Source organism: Nyctibius grandis, chromosome 25 (assembly GCF_013368605.1).
Source record: "Nyctibius grandis isolate bNycGra1 chromosome 25, bNycGra1.pri, whole genome shotgun sequence".
NCBI lineage: Eukaryota > Metazoa > Chordata > Aves > Nyctibiiformes > Nyctibiidae > Nyctibius > Nyctibius grandis.
The window spans coordinates 4,811,766-4,828,267 of record NC_090682.1 but is presented as its reverse complement, the minus strand read 5'-3'; the positions used below and the strand labels follow the sequence as shown (position 1 = coordinate 4,828,267).

The window sequence follows — 16,502 nt, the reverse complement described above, 5'->3', positions numbered from 1 at the left end:
CAGCTGGCTGGAGCCCGGAAGGTGAGTTTTGTTCAGAGCAGAGCTAGGGGATTCGTACGGTGAATCACTCAGTGAGGTGTGTAATAAATTGGGCTGTATCTCAAGCAATAGAGAGCTGCTATATTTCCTTATCCTCTACCCCTGCTTTTGTGTTTTTCCACCCTGCTCAGTTTATCAATTTCTCTCATGTCTAAATCATCCTTGCTCTGTCCTTTGTGGGTAGTACTTCTCTGGAGCTTGTTCTACATTTGATTTGATCTGCTCTTGTTTCTTCTATGCCAGTTTTTACTTTGAATTTTGCCTGGCATTCTACAGATGCTGTCCCTTGAGTTTCACCGTAGTGACTGCTGAAGCTGTGTCCACTGATGTACTTAGAAAGTTGGGGGTATTTCTTAGAGGGTTCTCATCTGGTATCTAGGATCCTAAAAGCATTTTTTAAACTCTCGTGTATCAAAATGCTCTGAAAGCTTGCAGGTCGTTTGGCTTACTTGCATGTGCGTTGCTACCACTCAGTTTAACTTTCCTTACCAAATACGTTGTATATGCCAAGTATCTGTGACTTGGTTTCTTTACCTCACTCGCTGTGTGAGGCCGTACTTTTGTTGTAGGAACTCAACCACCAGTGGTAGCGATCAGATGCGGAGCTCTTCCTGCTGCTCCGTGGATTTTTTTCACAGGGGTGTGGACTCCATTCCTTGGGGACCGCTTTGCTTCCGCTGTATGGAGCTCTGGGAAGCTGTTCTTTTCCCATGCCTGGCTCCTCATTGGGGTAAAGGTCTGTGAATTCTGCATAAATATTTACTATATCCCAGCCTAATCAGCTGAGAGCTGCTAATACTGTTATTGAACAAGGAGAAGAGCTTTGCTTATGTTGCTTGCAGGGTGTGTGGTTTGTATATGGGCAAAAAGTAGAGCATTTAAGTGAGGAAGTAGGGACCAAAATTGCGGTTACTTGACAAAGAATGATGGAACAAAGAGATTTGAAAATTCTGGAAAGCGAAACCTGAAATATACAGGCTTGTAACTTGTAGTGTGATATTTTAGAAGCACTTATTTAACTTAATTGTCTTATGTTTTATTACACTTCTTCTAAAAGGACAAATCTGGCTAAATGAGCAGGAGTTATGTACTTATTCTTTTACCATCTTTCCTATTTTCTTAGGAGAGATTCCTTTTTTAATGATGTGGAAAGTAGCTTCTCTTTTCTGTGTTTCTTTTCCTTGTGCTCCTTTCCTGCTGTTGTCCAGGGCTGTAGAAATCCCAGTAGATTTAAAATAGTGATACTACATTTACACTCCTAGCCACGTCTGAGCTATGTCTAACTTCTTCTAAAAACATCATTGCACCAGACTCTTTCTCACTTTTTTTTGGTCAGAGATTTATTATTTTTTTTCCTCCAAATTGTTTTCTTCTTATGTCCTGTGGCTGAGAGAGTACTGAGGGAAGGAAATCTGGGAAATCAGAGTAGGAAGCAAGATATAAGCTTCCATTCCTGAATCTTTCTTGTTTTTACACTGTTTCCTGGCAGCTGCATTGGTTTGTACTTGAAAGGAATGCATTGTGTTGCTTTTTCCTAAAAGCTGTAGATAAAATATAGATAAAAATTAATATGGTAAAATTACAAGTTTATTATGTGCATAAGCAAAAAAAATGCAGCCAACAGTTAAGTCTTACGTGACTGGTCTGTGTAGTTCTGCAGTGATCATACTGGATAATAGTCCTGTTAAAAATCAGTTATTCATATGCCCTTCCCCATTGTAAGTAAGAAGGAGAACTTGTCTCAAGTCGTGATGCATACCACCTTTGTCATATTTTGAGTCTGGATGGTTGCAATATCCTTCTGAAGCTTTGAAGACTGTTTCATGGTACAAGTGCATTTCTTTTCCCAAGTGCTGATGCCAGTAAGAGAGTTTTTATGTTCAAGGGGATTGAAAATGTCCCTTCAGAGGTAAAGGCATAACACAGCCTCGAAGCATATTCCTGTTGTATTCCTTCATTTGTTCACTGACCTGAATGGTTTCAAATTAAATATTTTACATGCAAATTTCAAAAAGCAAGTGCTCAACTCAGAGGAATTTGAGTTTTGCAAGGATATAATAAGTAATTCTCTACAATGTTGTACATCTTTGGTCTTATGGTTGTAAAGGAACTTACAAATCTTAAACTTGTGGTATTTCCCTGCTGTAGGGTAATGTGCAGTTCTATTGAAGGGTAACCTGAGGCACGCAGCTAGGGCATGGGAATTTCTGTGGAGGGGAGCAGATCGGGTTCTAACCATCCCTTTCAAGCTCTGCTTGTTGGAGTGTGTTGTTTGCACTGCTGCAGTCGGTAAAAGAGTACTCTGCGCAAAGGAGGAAATGGGAAACAGTGTTTTAAGCACAATGTAGTTTAGTAAAGTAAGATATATTGTCCTGCTCACGTTGTTTCATCTATGTTTTACTTAATGATGAGGAGCATTAAGGAGAAGAATTAGGAAATATTTGATTTTAAAATGTAATCCAGGTTTAAAAATATCTCTGTTTTGACACCCTCTTTATGCCTTAGCAGTGGCTGTTTGGTGCACGTGATTCTCACTCTGGCATGAATAAACTGGATATGAAGCTCTGCTCTGGGATTTGCAACGACTTTTCCCTCGCTTCCTTAACTCTTTGTGATTTCTTGTTTGCTTAAAAAAACACACTGTTAATTTTTTTTTCTTTTCTGTGCTTCGCATCATATACCAAGACTCTGAAAGGCAGTGAGTATCTGAGCAGCTGGCTATATACTGGGTTTTTTGCTTTCCTACGGTTACCATTTTCTTTTTGTGAGCTGACATTTTCTTTTCTGATTTGTGGAATTCCTAGAAAATGAGGAGCTGGGCAAATGTTTCAAAATACGAACCAATGAAATACAGCTTGCTACCATTTAGAAAATGGTAATGCATGCCACTGGAAAAGATAGAAGCATGGAAAATGGAAGCTCTGGCTGGGAAATTATTGCATGCGTAGAACCATAAAGTAGATAGATGTAGGGGTAGGAGCTGATTTCTTTGGCTTCCTGTCTGCTGTGTAATTGTAGCCTTGATGCAGTTGTGGCTTGGAGATTATATTTGGTACCAGCACGCATTGGACTGGGCAGCACAGAAGTTGTGGTGAGTGAAGTCTAAAAAATTTGGTCATGAGAACTGAGGGAATGCAAAAGAAAATAACTACTATTAATGTATTAAGTGGTTTGCTGCAGTTTTGTCTTTTTAATAGGCCCCATGGTTTGAGAAAAAAGTGGAATTTAATTAGGAATGGTAATTCAAATCACCAAAAATTGTTTTGATTGAGTTAGATGGTTTTATGGTAAAGGCTAAAATAGAGATCTTGCCTTCTCTCATCCTGCTGGACGTGGCAGCTTGGATGCTTGTTAATGGAGAGCCAGGGATCACACTGCCTGGGGCATGGTTAGAGCCCTGGGAAGATTTACATTAATCAAACGCAAACAGACAGTGTAGCGTGAAGAAATTCCTATCCCGCCAGCAGTGCTCACAAACTTAATTAGGTTATTGGGGCAGAAAAAGAAAACAGCCCCTTCACCCTCCAATCCTTCTTCCTCAGGGCTTGACCAGTCACACAAGCCATAAGAGCAGTAAGCTCATTGCCCCCCTGTTTTGACCTCCCAGTTTCTTTCCCTGGATGACAGAAAGAAGCATGCTTTCATTCTCGCCCTTTTTCCTGCCCTCTTCTCTCCTAAAACAATACAGAGGCTCTGTTTTTCTGAGAGTGTGTGCTTTTCAGGTGCCACGGTGGTCAAGTGTTTTCAAAATGCCTGAAAACAAAATACATTACGTGGCACGGTGTGACCCTGTAAAAGGCTGAAAGTGGATTGAAGGAAAAATCTCGCTGCCCTATGCCAAGCCTTTGTTCGTGTGCCTCATGTGATGCAGTTTCTTTGATCAGTGATCTGATTTAATGACATGCATGCACATCTATATGTTTACAGACATATATGTGCATACGTACATAGACATAAATACATACAGAACGCACATATCTATGTATTGTATACACATATATGGGTATATATTGTTCTGTCCCTCAGGACAGTTGGAAATGCTAAATTTTAAAATCCCAGCTCTCTTCTGCTTTCTCGTTGCATGCTGTCTCTGTGAGCTGTACGTGGATGCTGTTCTCTGTGTGTCCATTAGCAGTGCAGCGTTGGGCCAACGGCTGATGGTTGGGAGGAGGTGGGAGAGAAGAGGTGGAGTTTCTTCCCTTCCCTCAAGTGGTCAGTGAAACAGTCAGGCAGATGCCTCTCAAGGATATCGGATAAGCGTAAAAAAACCAGAAAGCTTCCAAGAGGGGTAGCTTGAGCTTCTTGGAGAGGACTTGGTCTCCGTGTACTCCCCCTGGAAATGGGCCTTTGGGATCTCCCTGTTCAGCTGACTTTGTCTTGTGAAACAGGTAATATCTGAGAGTCTTTGTTCCTATTCCATGATATATGAATATACTGAAAGATGAGAAAATACCTTCCTTGAATGCAGAGGAGAGAGGAAGGATTTTTTCCTTTAATATCTAGTGGAAAAAGGGTGGGAGGGGAGGTTTTTCTCTTTTAGGTTTTTTTTTTTTCTCTTTTCTTTTAATAGCTGCTGTGTGAACCTTAGTTACTCTTTCATATTTTCATTGTGAAAATGGCCAATTAAATATGCTTGCTGTGAAAATCTGTGCCTCGGTGTCTCAGCTCAAGAACAAAGGTTTTGACAGCTAGGAAAGATGCCTTAGATGTAGATGCTGGCAGTGTGATCTTATTTCCATTTCCCAATGCTGAATTGCATACCAGCATGTTAGCAGAACCTTCTCACCAGCTTTTGCAGTCTAAGTGAATGTGATTTTTGATAAGCTTATAATTTATACATGTTGATGTTAAATTAGCTATTAGTGTTCAAGAAATCATCTTTGAATGTTTTGGGTGTTTTTTTTCTGAATACAGTTTTCACTGGTTTTTTTTTTAATTTTATTGTAAAGTGTTCTAAAAATCAAGCAAATTGCATCAGTAGAGGATAGTCAATGGTGGTCTGGACAGTACTGTTGGTGCAGAATTGAGACAGCGTTAATACACTGACAGCCATCAGAGCATTGAGAGACTTCTCTGCATTTGCAATAGTGTCTGCTAATGTATGGATATGAGGATTTGGTGTAGAAGGGCTAGTCAATGCTGAGGGGATTTGATTTTTACACACACACACACACATATATATATATATAAAAAAAAGTATGTATATAAACCCTTTTTTGAGTGGGTATGCTATAAAGTGGTTACTTCCCATTGTGGACAGATGCTCATTTTTCAGGAAGGCAGCACCGTAGGTGGCTCTGACAAGACGAGATAACTCTGTAAAATACTGAGCAACAACCTGCACGTTATTGCAAGCTCTGCTCTCACCAAAGTCAGTGAGAGTTGGCAGTTCTCAGCATTGTGCCTGTATGAGGAGGAGGTACCAAGAACTGGTGTAAGTGAAGGGGGTGGGGAAACAACTTAAAACTGGTATTGATATTTCTGATGGCTTGGTTATCTCTATACCACTGCCATGTCTTGAGGAATTTTGCTGCCATCACCTTTTAGCAGCTGGTAGATTTCCTGAGTAAATGTTTTTTCTTTCCTTTTCTTGTGTTTTTATTTATTTTAAGACACCCAAGAGGAAAATACTAATACCAACATTTTCAGAGGCCTATTAATAGCAATGTATTTGACTCACATGCTGTTCGCAGGATCTTGAGCCGTTTTACAAGTACCATGGCTTCGCTACTGGTTTTTTCACTTCCATTTTATAGTAGAAGAAACCAGGCTTGATGTTGCTGTGAAATCCTAATCCTCTGTTCTGCTCCAGTCCTTTACGTTTGGTCTTTCTGGATTTATCCTGTAATTTAGATGAAGGGGAAGATGAAATGCAAAGGAGCAAAGCATGCCACGAATGCTTGTGTAAATTTTTTCACTTCTTATGCAAGTTTTATAGGTGAGACCTGCATTTCAGGGGAGAAATAATGGATTTGCATATCACAGAAGTCTCTTTATTTTCTCTTAGGCCATGTCAATAACTAAGATAGCTTTAACTTTAGTATGTAGGTTTGCTAATCTCTTTATAGTTCAGTTTGCATTACATATTTTCTTTTTTGTAAATTCTGACAAACTGAGATGTATGGTTGAGAATTTTTCCATGGATACTTTGCTAGGATATAAACCGTCTTGAGAGGTGTTGAAGCAAGTAAGGTGAAACGTTCAATTAGTTGCATATTTTTAAATTAGTCTCAAATAGTTTAGATTTCTGCTGTTGTCCTTGGTGTTTGCATCTACGCGAGTAAAACTTCACCAGCAGAATTAGCTGGGTTGGAAGCTGCAAAGGACTGAGAGCTAATAATACACTGTACAGGTTAAGCAACAATGTGGTAATGATTTCTTGGTCCTCTCTGTGCTACAGCTTTCGTTTGAAAATAATGTGTGTATCCAATTTTTCCCTGGTGCAAATTAGGCCACTGGGAGCACTTCGCCGTTGGGTAGCTTAAGACATATTAGCTGTAAATTAGTTTATTGCAGCTGGCAAATATTTAGAAGCTTTGCAAAGGTCGTAAGGGTGGATGTTGTCTGCACATCCCATGCAGAATGGGTGTAGTTTGACCAAATGTTCACGACTGGGTGGGAGAAGGAAAGGCAGGGCTGAAAATGCTTTTTTGGTTGAGTGTCTGCTTAGCTTTGAACTGATAAATTCTTGGTTCTGATGAGCAGGCAAGTCTTGGGTTTGAAGTGTTGACATTACATCTCTAGACCAGTAAACGCGCATTAACCTTTAAAACAAACTAACAGGAGAATTGAAGGAAAACTTAAATTAAGACATGGTGCCTTTCTTGGAGCTATTTTAGTCATGCTGATCTTATTTATCACAGGAGTAACTTAATGACATTTTCATTGAACAGTAGGTCAGGCAAACTGGTAATACCTTTTGAATAAATAAATCCATCAGTGAAGGTGTTGCTGAGCTATGTACTTCTGCTAATGTTTTCAAGTAACATCTGTATCAAGGTAAATTTACAGTGAGATAGTAAGTCAGACATGAGTTCATAATGCTGAGGAGCAGAAGAATGACTTAGCCTTGTTGGTTCTTTAAAAAGTCTTTTGAAAGACATGTTGGAGGAATATATGTCTTAATGTGGATACTTTCTTAACTGATATCTAGCACCCCAGCTACATTGATTAGTTACAAGCTATGGAGGTGGGGTGTTCCTGTGCCAGGCAACTGTACTCACCAGAAATGTGAACTCTGGGCCAAATATTCAAATGTGACTCTGAACCTTGTACATGTATTTGCTAAACTTAAAGCTGGATAATTGAAGTTAGTGTTACGGTATTTTGAAAGCTACATTTCCAGTTGTATTACGTGTGTTGTGTTTTTTTCTCCTCCCTTTCTAATTGCTGTCTTTTGCTGGTTTTAAGAACTGTTTCCACACTAGTCTCTTCGCTGGTTCATAACAACCACAAGCTAGGTATGGTATTAATAAGGAACTAGGCTGTGTGCCTAATGAAATGCAAAAACTGCTTGACACGCTGGGGCAACACGAGTGATCTCCGAGCCCTTACGCGTGTGTCGTGTGAAAGCAAATCCCATGGCAGTTGATGGCTTTCGGTTTCTATGGTTGGTTTAGGAAAATAAAATTGTCTGGCGCAGCGCTCTTGTTCCTTTGTTTTTTGCTTTGATTTTTTGTGCGTCTAACTAGAAAGCTTTTCCAGACGCCGTGTAGGAGGAGTGGTGGTAGGGAGGCGGGGAGCAGGGCTGCTTCCATTGAGCCAGTTCTGTATTGCAGTTATTGGCAAGCAAAGCAAACATTTCATTTCCCCGTAATTAGCTCCAGTTTAGGGAGGCAGGTTAATTTTGACTGCCACGCCCTGTCTGCGCAAGAAACCTGGTTGCTTTATTTGATTCTTTCATAGAGGAGCAGTCTGTGGGCAAAGGGATTTAAAATGATTTTCAGAAGTGAAAACTGGAGAAAAGAATGGGAACACACATGTTCTGCACGTTTTTTTTCCTCCTCAAAGAGCTGAAGCTCAGGTTGCCAAGATGATATGAAAATATGGAGAAAAGGGCTATTTGGAGCTCCTCTAGTTGTGGCCAAATTGTGCATATTTCAGCTGCTTTTCCTTGCTTCAGGGAAGCTTGAGCTCTCTCTGCCTGGGAATATTCGTCTATAGCCTACTTAAATATAAATAAATAAGCAAGAAAACTGGGTCATGACTTCTGAAATCACAAGGCTTGACCTTTCTCCTGTACCTGGTCACTTCTGTTAAGTGGGTCACGCAATAAAAGCTTGCAGCAAGTGAACAAATCGTGGACTTTTCTCCTCTGCAGGAGAGTTTTGCTTAAATTTTTGTTATGATAACATTTTCTGAAGGTCTTTTTAGAAAAACACTTGGCCTTTTTCAGTCTTTCTGGTGTTTAATTCTTTTTTTTTTTCCCCCCCACTTCAAAGATGTCAATTTTCCTTTCCCAGAGGTGGAAAGTGACTGATTTATTAACTTGTAACCAGCCACGTTGGGAAACTAGTAGGAAATTACCTGTGATTTGGCAACCTCTGTTCTTCTGTGGGCAAACCGCATCCCTATTGCTCGAATCTTGCTTTTAGGCTGAATCTAAAAGCAGTGTCAGGGAAACATGAGCAACTTGGTTTATTTATGTTCTCTTCCACTGCCCCCCTCCCCAGTTTTAGTTTGTTTGTCTGTTTCTACCCCATTGTAGAGATATTAAACAATAGGTGTCCTTGTCTTAAAAGGCTGTAACTTCAGGCCCTGTAGATGGAAAGCTGATGCTTCTGAGCCTTGGAAGTCAGTCAGGAGTGGAAGAACAGTACTGGCTGCTGAAAATGTCTCTGTCCCCTCCCCTTTGTAGAGTTTCTGCGGGGACTAAAAGTTCTTGCAGGGTCCTGGCTTCAGCAGCAGAGCAGCACAAAGGCCACATTGAGAATAGCTGCTGGGGAAGCCCTCCTTCCTTGCCTGCCCTGTAAATGCAGTTCTTTCTCCATCAAAAGCCCTGACATCAGCTCTTGGAAAAATCCAAGTGCTTGTGTCATGGAAAATAGCTGAGGCACTTGGGCTGGGACTGAATGACTGAACTGTGGATGAAACTTCTCTAGAGGTGCTTTTCTTCTACCCTTTCCAAACGTTACTGTTCATAGAGAAATAGAAACCCTTCCCATCTGAGAGTTTTGCAGTGAAAGGGTGCTAAGGAAAGAACTACAGTTGGCTGTAGTATATTTGAAATACCTTGCTTGTAGTTTTTCTTTTTTGTTTATTTTTATTTTATCTGTTTACCAGACACTGTTGCAAGCTACTTTTAGAGCTGGTCGCATCTATCTGCAAAGGAGTATTTCCCAGAGAGAGCAATGTTCATTTGGATGGATGGGACTACCTGTATCATCAGGAAATTCCATGTACCTCCTTGTGTGGAGGCAAAATCTCCATGATCTTGTAATCTGTTTTATGAAGAAGACTTATCTTTGTGTTCTGTTTTTCTTTCATCTTTTTAAACAGATTTTTTTTTTTTCACTTTTCTTGCTCCCTTCTCATGCTGCTGCCTTGTCTTCACCCCTCTTGATGAAACCCTCACCCAGAATAAATCTCTGATTAACTGCAAGAAAGAAAGATATCTCTACATCTGTATAGATCATTTTTTTTTTTTAAAGCTCAAAGAGGAAACATCCCTGTGGTGGAAAGGTGCTCTCACTAGCATCAGTGGAATACTCTTTCCCTGTAGAAGAAACACCTGCCTCTTGGAGTCCTGGCCGTCTCTTCTTAAAGACCATCAGAAACCTGCTGGCTTTCCACACTTGTGAAACGGCATAATTTTTTTCATTGATTTTTTTTTTTTTTATCAAGTTTATCTTAACCTAGTTTACGTTAAGTGCTTAACTCAGCACTGTCGGTTGCCATAGTGCTGGTGCCTTGCATTGATCGTTATACTGATCCATCAAGTAGTATGTTGATGGGCTGCATTGACTACTCTGTGTTTTCTGACCTAAAAGGAAAATTGAATGGCGTATTCTAGTTATGGATAGAAACACTGGTGGGCCAGAAAAACAATATAACATTGGCTGAGTTGGAGGTATTCACTGATGCTTTATTAGGGTAAATCCAGCACTGAAGTTGCTGGGAATGTTTAGAAGGTGGAGAGCTGTGTGGAGTCGGCACAGAAGATATTAGCTATATGGGCTCTCCAGTCATTCACTAAACTTCCAATGTTCCTTCTCAGAAGGCAGTGACTAGGCCTGTTCACAAAGCTGTCAGTAATCTAAAGCGAATAATGCCACGAACGATTCCTCCATGAGTCATTGCGTCAGCTGTGGTTACTGCCTTGGACTCCTACAAAAATAACATGGAAACTTTTATTGCCTAGCTCAGTTTCGCCTCCTTGTGCACTTGCTCCAAGTTCATAAGATCTGTCCGTAGGCTCTGACAGCTCCCAGGAATCCATGCCGTTTGGGTCTCTTCTTCAGCCTGGCTGTTTCTCTGCACCTTGCTTTACAATCTGATGTCAGTGGGGTTTTTTTGAGGAAGAAAACTCTGTGGTTTCCTGAGCTTATGTTCTTTGATATGGGGAAAAGATGACGCTGCATAAAACTGCTCTTTAAGTGGGTTAATGCTAAGGTAAATAGACTTGATGTGTTGAATCAGTGTTGTCCACAGAATAGCTGATGTGGTTACAGCTGTAGTTTGTGGGCAGTACAGTGAAATGGCAGACTTCTGTCTGTGTTTTTTCTTGGTTGCTAATAGTTGCCCACTTGCTGCATCTGTGTTTCTCTCTATCCGCCTGTCATTTGCTATCTCATCAGTTCTTTTGCTCACTCACTGTCCTGTAACAGAACATGTCTACCCCTTTTTGTTGTGACAGAAGAGTGCCTATAGCTCTATACTAAGGTCACATTGGTACTGCTTTTGTTCAGGTCATGTCAGCACTCTCCCATAATACCTTTCTCAGGGCTTTTAAGCCCTGCAAAAAGCTGCTCTGGTGGATATGTGCATCTGCAAACTGGGAAAACAAACACAGACTTTCTTTTTTTTTTTTTTTTTTTGTTTCTTCCCATCTCTTTCAAGATTAAATTCTGGGAATTATCTGCAGAATGGCATTTAAGACATCCATGCTTACTGTACTTTCAAGGCAATTACTTAAACCTACGAGATTTAGATAGAAAATGTGGTCTTTTTCTGACTACTGTCAGTGCAGGTCCAATCAGGGTGTTGAAAATGAAGCTTAAAAGGTACTGAAGGAGTTGCATACACTAGATGCACTAGAAATAGTAATGAAATTTTTCAGTGTTTTTTAACTGTCACCCAAGAACAGCCTTGAGTTCTTCAAGTTACAGGATCTGTTTGGGTATGTACGAGCAAGAGGACAGTACAATCCAGCTCAGCCTTCCAGAAGTGTAGCTGCCAGTTACACAACTCACTTTTCCACCAAAATCCATGGAGGTGGTACTGGCAAAAGGCTTCTCATTGACTAATTACTTGGTGAAAACCTTCTGAAGTAGGATGATGTCATTTTAAATAGACATAGTTTGGGGTTTTTATTGGGGGGGCAAATCAGACTTTGAGTTAACCTTTGGTTTTCCTCTTCTCTTTCCAAATGTGTGAAAAAGACAAATGAGTGAACCTGTAATATTTCTCATCTCTCCTGAGTTTGGGGTGCTTGGGTGTTTTTGCCACTTTTCTTTCAAATTTAGAATTCTGTAAGAGGGTTTGTAACAAGCACCATCTTATTTAAATGAAACTAATAAAGCAATGAAGAAGCTTCTATTGCAACTGTTCATCTCCTAATTAAAGATTAGTTCTGTCAAGCAAGCAGTTTTTGGCTGTTCTCTTTTGTATGGGTTTCACAATATTTCTTACTCATCTCAGCACAAGTTGTAGTAATTTATACTTGCATCGTGCAAACACACACGAGCTTAATTTCAGGCATGTGAGTAGTCCTGCTGAAGTAAATGGAACTAAAGTTAGGCACATGAATAAATATTTCCAAGGTTGGGGCCCTTCTCTGAATCTAAATATTTTTGTCTTTGATCAGTTTTTAAGATAGCAGATACTTGAATTCTGGTAATATTTTAGTATGGGAGGAAAAAAAACCCCAACATGGTTATCTGAATGCTGTGCTATTTATGGTCAGCTGTATTTTCAACCTCTCGGGCTAGAATGGAATGCTTTGTACTGTTGGAAGCTGGGAATCCTTCCTCGCTCTGGTGTGTTTTGACACATTAGGTCTTAAAACTATCTTTTTCTGTCTTGGCTTCAAGATAGTTGTTAGGCACTGGTCCAGTACTGAATGGTGCATGCATGTGTGAGCTCACTTAGAGAAGTATAATTTTTAATCCACGGTGTTAATAGTTGTAGGTGTGTTTTTTTCACTTGGCTTTACGGTAAATAGATTTTCCTAATGCAGCATGACTAACAAGACATACTTTTAGTAATTTGATGCATTTAAATTACTTGAATTATTTGACCCAGTATTTTAAAAACAAAATGTGACTTGGCTTTTAATTGTTCCTGGTATTTGGGAGAGTGGAACAACTTGTTTGAAAATGTGCTGATGTTCATCAGTTATCAGACAAAATGTCTACAGGGCTTTATCATGTAGCCTAAACTTGCCAGCTAGATTTGGAATTAAGTCTCCAGCTGTTAACCGCACCCTGCTGTGCCTTCAGCTTGCATGGTGTTTACAGTAGTAGGTGAAATACATTTTATGTGTTACATATAGTGCTGGATCCTATAACACAGTGAGGGGAGTTTCAGTACTACTTTCAAACTTAATGCTATTCCGAAGTGAAGATAAATTGCACTGAAATACAAACAATTGTTGGATAAACTCATGAGAGCTCTTCTGTTCTTTGCTTATACTCCGTTTATCCACTTAACTCTGCTTTCTGCTGTAGCATACAAGTGACATAGTGTTTGGGAGCTGAAGAACATCTTCAGCAAATCAAGAAGGGCTAGGTACTGCTTAGGTAGGAAACTGGGAAAGGAGGAGGAACGTCTATACTGAGTGCTCCCCACAGTCTGGCTAGCAAGGACGTTATTAGCTCAGCCGCCTTCTCCATCATAACTGTGATTTCATAACTCAGTGGCCTGGAACGATTTCAGGTCTGGGAGGGGAGTTTTTTGGGGAGGCTGGGGAGCTTCACCAGCAGTCTAGCTGAATAAAGACCACCCCCTTCCTACTCCGTTGGCTTTAGGGAATACCTCTGAAGTAAAGCAAGTGCAGGAGAGGGCCTGGAGATCCCTCAGCCTCGCCGCCTCTAGTGAACGTGCTGCATGTGCCTGAGAGGCTTCGCTGTGAGCGTGACCTGCTGCCTGCCCCGCTTCCCCACCACGTCCCTCCCTCCTTCCCTGCTTTGGAGAAGAAAGAAACGCAGGAAGCTGGCGGGCGGCCAAGGGGCTCCAGAGCTTCCGCGAGCCGCTCCCGGCGTGCTCCGCAGCCGTGGGCCCGTGGACTCAGGGGGGACGGAGCCCAAGGGAGTGAGCGCTGCCATCCCGGCTGGACCTGGGCTTGGGCGTCTCTTCCCATGAGTGTCAGCATCAGTGCAGTGGGGATTCTTCGGAGCTAGCCGGCTCCGTGCATGTCCTGACCATTTGTACTGAAGTGCCGTGCCTACAACGGTTAGTGCAGCTACGGCCTCAGACTAGTAAGCTGTGGGATTTTGGCCTTCACTCAGAGGGGCTTCTATGCTCACCGTTATCGTCAAAGCACAGAAAAAATTCCTGATGATTTCGGTGTCATTTTATATACAAAAACATTAGGGTTCTCTTTCTAAATAATTACCGTTAATGGTGTACGTATAATAAGTAGGAAGGTTTTACACAACTTTCTAAACCTCTGAAACAGAGCATTTGCACTAATAAATAGCTCTGAACCAACCAAAATGTACAACAGTGGACTAACTTTATTTTGTTCATAAGTGGTTTCTTTTGCTGCATGAGCATAAGCCAGGAGTTCTGGGTGCCTGATAACAAACAGTATGGGATAAAGGTTTTCACTGAAATGCTTCATTAAAATATTTGTTAGTAGTCTTAGGATTTTTTTTATGCAGCTCGAAAGTTCAAGTACGTTAGATATAAAATGTGTTATAACTCATCTTAAGCATCTTTTCATGCCCTTCGAGGAACAATAGATTGTCTTTCCCTGAATTCCTTTATCTCCTTTTCTGCTTTTCAATGAAACACTTGATTACTGCTGCATCTGTTTGCTATACAGTGTTCAGACAGCGTTAGGTTGGCCTGAGGTGACTTTTGTTTTCTTTGCTTTGGGATTCAGGTTGTTTGTCTTGCACAAAGTAGTTCTTTACTGGCCAAAATTTGTAAATAGTAGGAATAAAGAGATCTGGCTTTGCAGGTAGAGCAGAATGAGGAGAGGCTTGATTAGCTACATGTTTCTGATTTGGATCAGAGTGGATTTCCCAGACTTCTGAGATGAAAATAGTGCTTTTTGAGGGAGAAGGAAAGAGGACTAACACTTCCTGTGGAGTCTGTATGCAACCTTTTTTCTTAAATTAATTAACTTCTGTGCTGCTTTACCCATAGATTCTTAAGGCTTATGCAATCAAAGGCTCTATCTTAATTTTGAAGCCGTTGTATTTCAACTAAATTTGACGCTGTTATCTAAAAGATGTCAAGTGTCTTGATGCGTATAATTATTTTCAGTAATAGACAACATTTTAATTTCATTTGCCTAATGTCTCATCAGATGTTCTGTTCAGAGTTGCCGTATTAGTGCGTTCTTGCATAAGGGATTGGCGTGTGTGAGCTGGCCAGTGTTTTGGGTGTATACGCATTTAAAGGAATACCTATTATTCAAAGAGACGGGTTAAATTGAGTAATCCTGCTGTGTATCCAGTTACGTTTTTCAGGTAATGGGGAGGGAGTTACTGTAGCTCTAAGACTGTGCTATTTGTGGCTGGGCCACTCTATGTATAGTCATCGAGGAAAATAGAATAGGTGACAAGGTGCCCTTCCTTTGGAGAAAGGAGCTTAAAACATGAGGTGTGCATTTTGGGCAGCCTTCTTGGTGGTGCTCAGGGAATCTTTTGTTGTAATGCTCTGTAATGCTCTCGGAGAACGGTTTGATTCTGCGTGTTGCACCAGTTTGGTTGGCCGCTCAGCTCAGTTGAGTCTGAGTTTGGAGGTGGTGTCCTTGGGACTATCCTGCGCTGGCGTTGTCTTTTTCTAACGCAGACTTATCATGGGACTATTGATCTTTATCAAATAGGTCCGTTTAAACTAAGCTAAGTTAAAAAAATAAAAACAAACTTGAGTCATTTAATGCTCTGTTAACTTTCGTGGTATTAGATTTCCTTGTTGCTTGAATCTCTTCCCTGCCTCCCTCTAACCCTCATCCCATTACTTCTTGGAAAACCTGTATAAATACGAGAAACTGAATGCAATAAGGATACTATTATGTATATGGGGGAAATTATCAGCTATAATAATTGCAGATGTCTTCATTTAGAATAAAAGGTGACTTAAGTTTTCTATTCTTTTCTTATATACACACAGAGCTCTAAATGTTAGTATTGCTTTCCAGCCAAAGGATCTAAAAACATCTAACAAGTAGGAATGAAGCTAAAGTTCTGAGAAAAAAAATAGTTCACCTTTATGAAAGTAGAAGTTGTTGCCTTAAACTGGATGACATACACTTTGCTCTGTCATTTTTCTGCAGTAATTCAAGGAAACCCTGGTTTCATAAGTCCCACATATTTTCCTTAGTTAAAAAATGCGTATACACTTCTTTCTCCCTTTAACTGTGGGTTTGTGTTGCCTATTTATGTGTATGTCCCAGTAATAATATTTTGAGTAGTTAATATGATTTCAATTTAACTTGACTCTGTTGTGCTTGTCTCCAAAGATGGTGAGCTCATACAGTTTCATGAAAATATAAGAGATCTTGTTAGGAGATGTCAGCATGAGCTGCTGTATTACTAGATACCACAGAACCCACATAGGAAGGAGATAACTGGAATGTCTCAGCTACAGGAGATTTTTCAGTTTGGACCTTCATTAGGTACCAGGTACTCAGTACATCAGCAGGACAAAAAAAATCAAGCTACATTAATTTTTAGTGTATGGAACTAGTTGCTATGAGAGGAAGATGATCCATGAGCTACTATACTAAGAAGGATCTACTAGATGCTGGATTTGAGAGCACAGGTTCTGTTTCTGTTCTTAGTTCTGTTTGAAACCTTAAGTATATTGGTAACAATTCTTTACCTATTTGAATCAACTGTGAATGGACTAATAATTGGCTGAAGTAGAAGAACAAAAAAGACTTGTTCTCTTGTGAAGGTATTAGAAGTGTAAAATAACTGTTTGTATTTAAGCATTAGTGTTGGTATCAAACATAATAGTGAGAAGCAAAAGAAATTCATTAAACTTATGTTCTTTTTTCTTTTCAGGTTTCCTCTCAAAAAACCTACAAGGTGAGTTACTGAAGTTTGACTGTTTATGTGTATTGCAAA

The 16,502-nt window shown here is 40.3% G+C and overlaps 1 protein-coding gene across 2 annotated transcripts in view; it reads left to right on the top strand.

The window, feature by feature from the left end:
* The window catches only part of ARHGEF12 (Rho guanine nucleotide exchange factor 12), a 76,427-nt gene that overhangs the window by 14,073 nt on the left and 45,852 nt on the right, over positions 1–16,502 (top strand). For both annotated transcript variants that reach the window (XM_068418475.1, XM_068418474.1), the window contains exon 2: positions 16,440–16,463. In XM_068418475.1, coding sequence (XP_068274576.1) covers positions 16,440–16,463 — 24 coding nt within the window. The remainder of the gene's footprint in view (positions 1–16,439; positions 16,464–16,502) is intronic.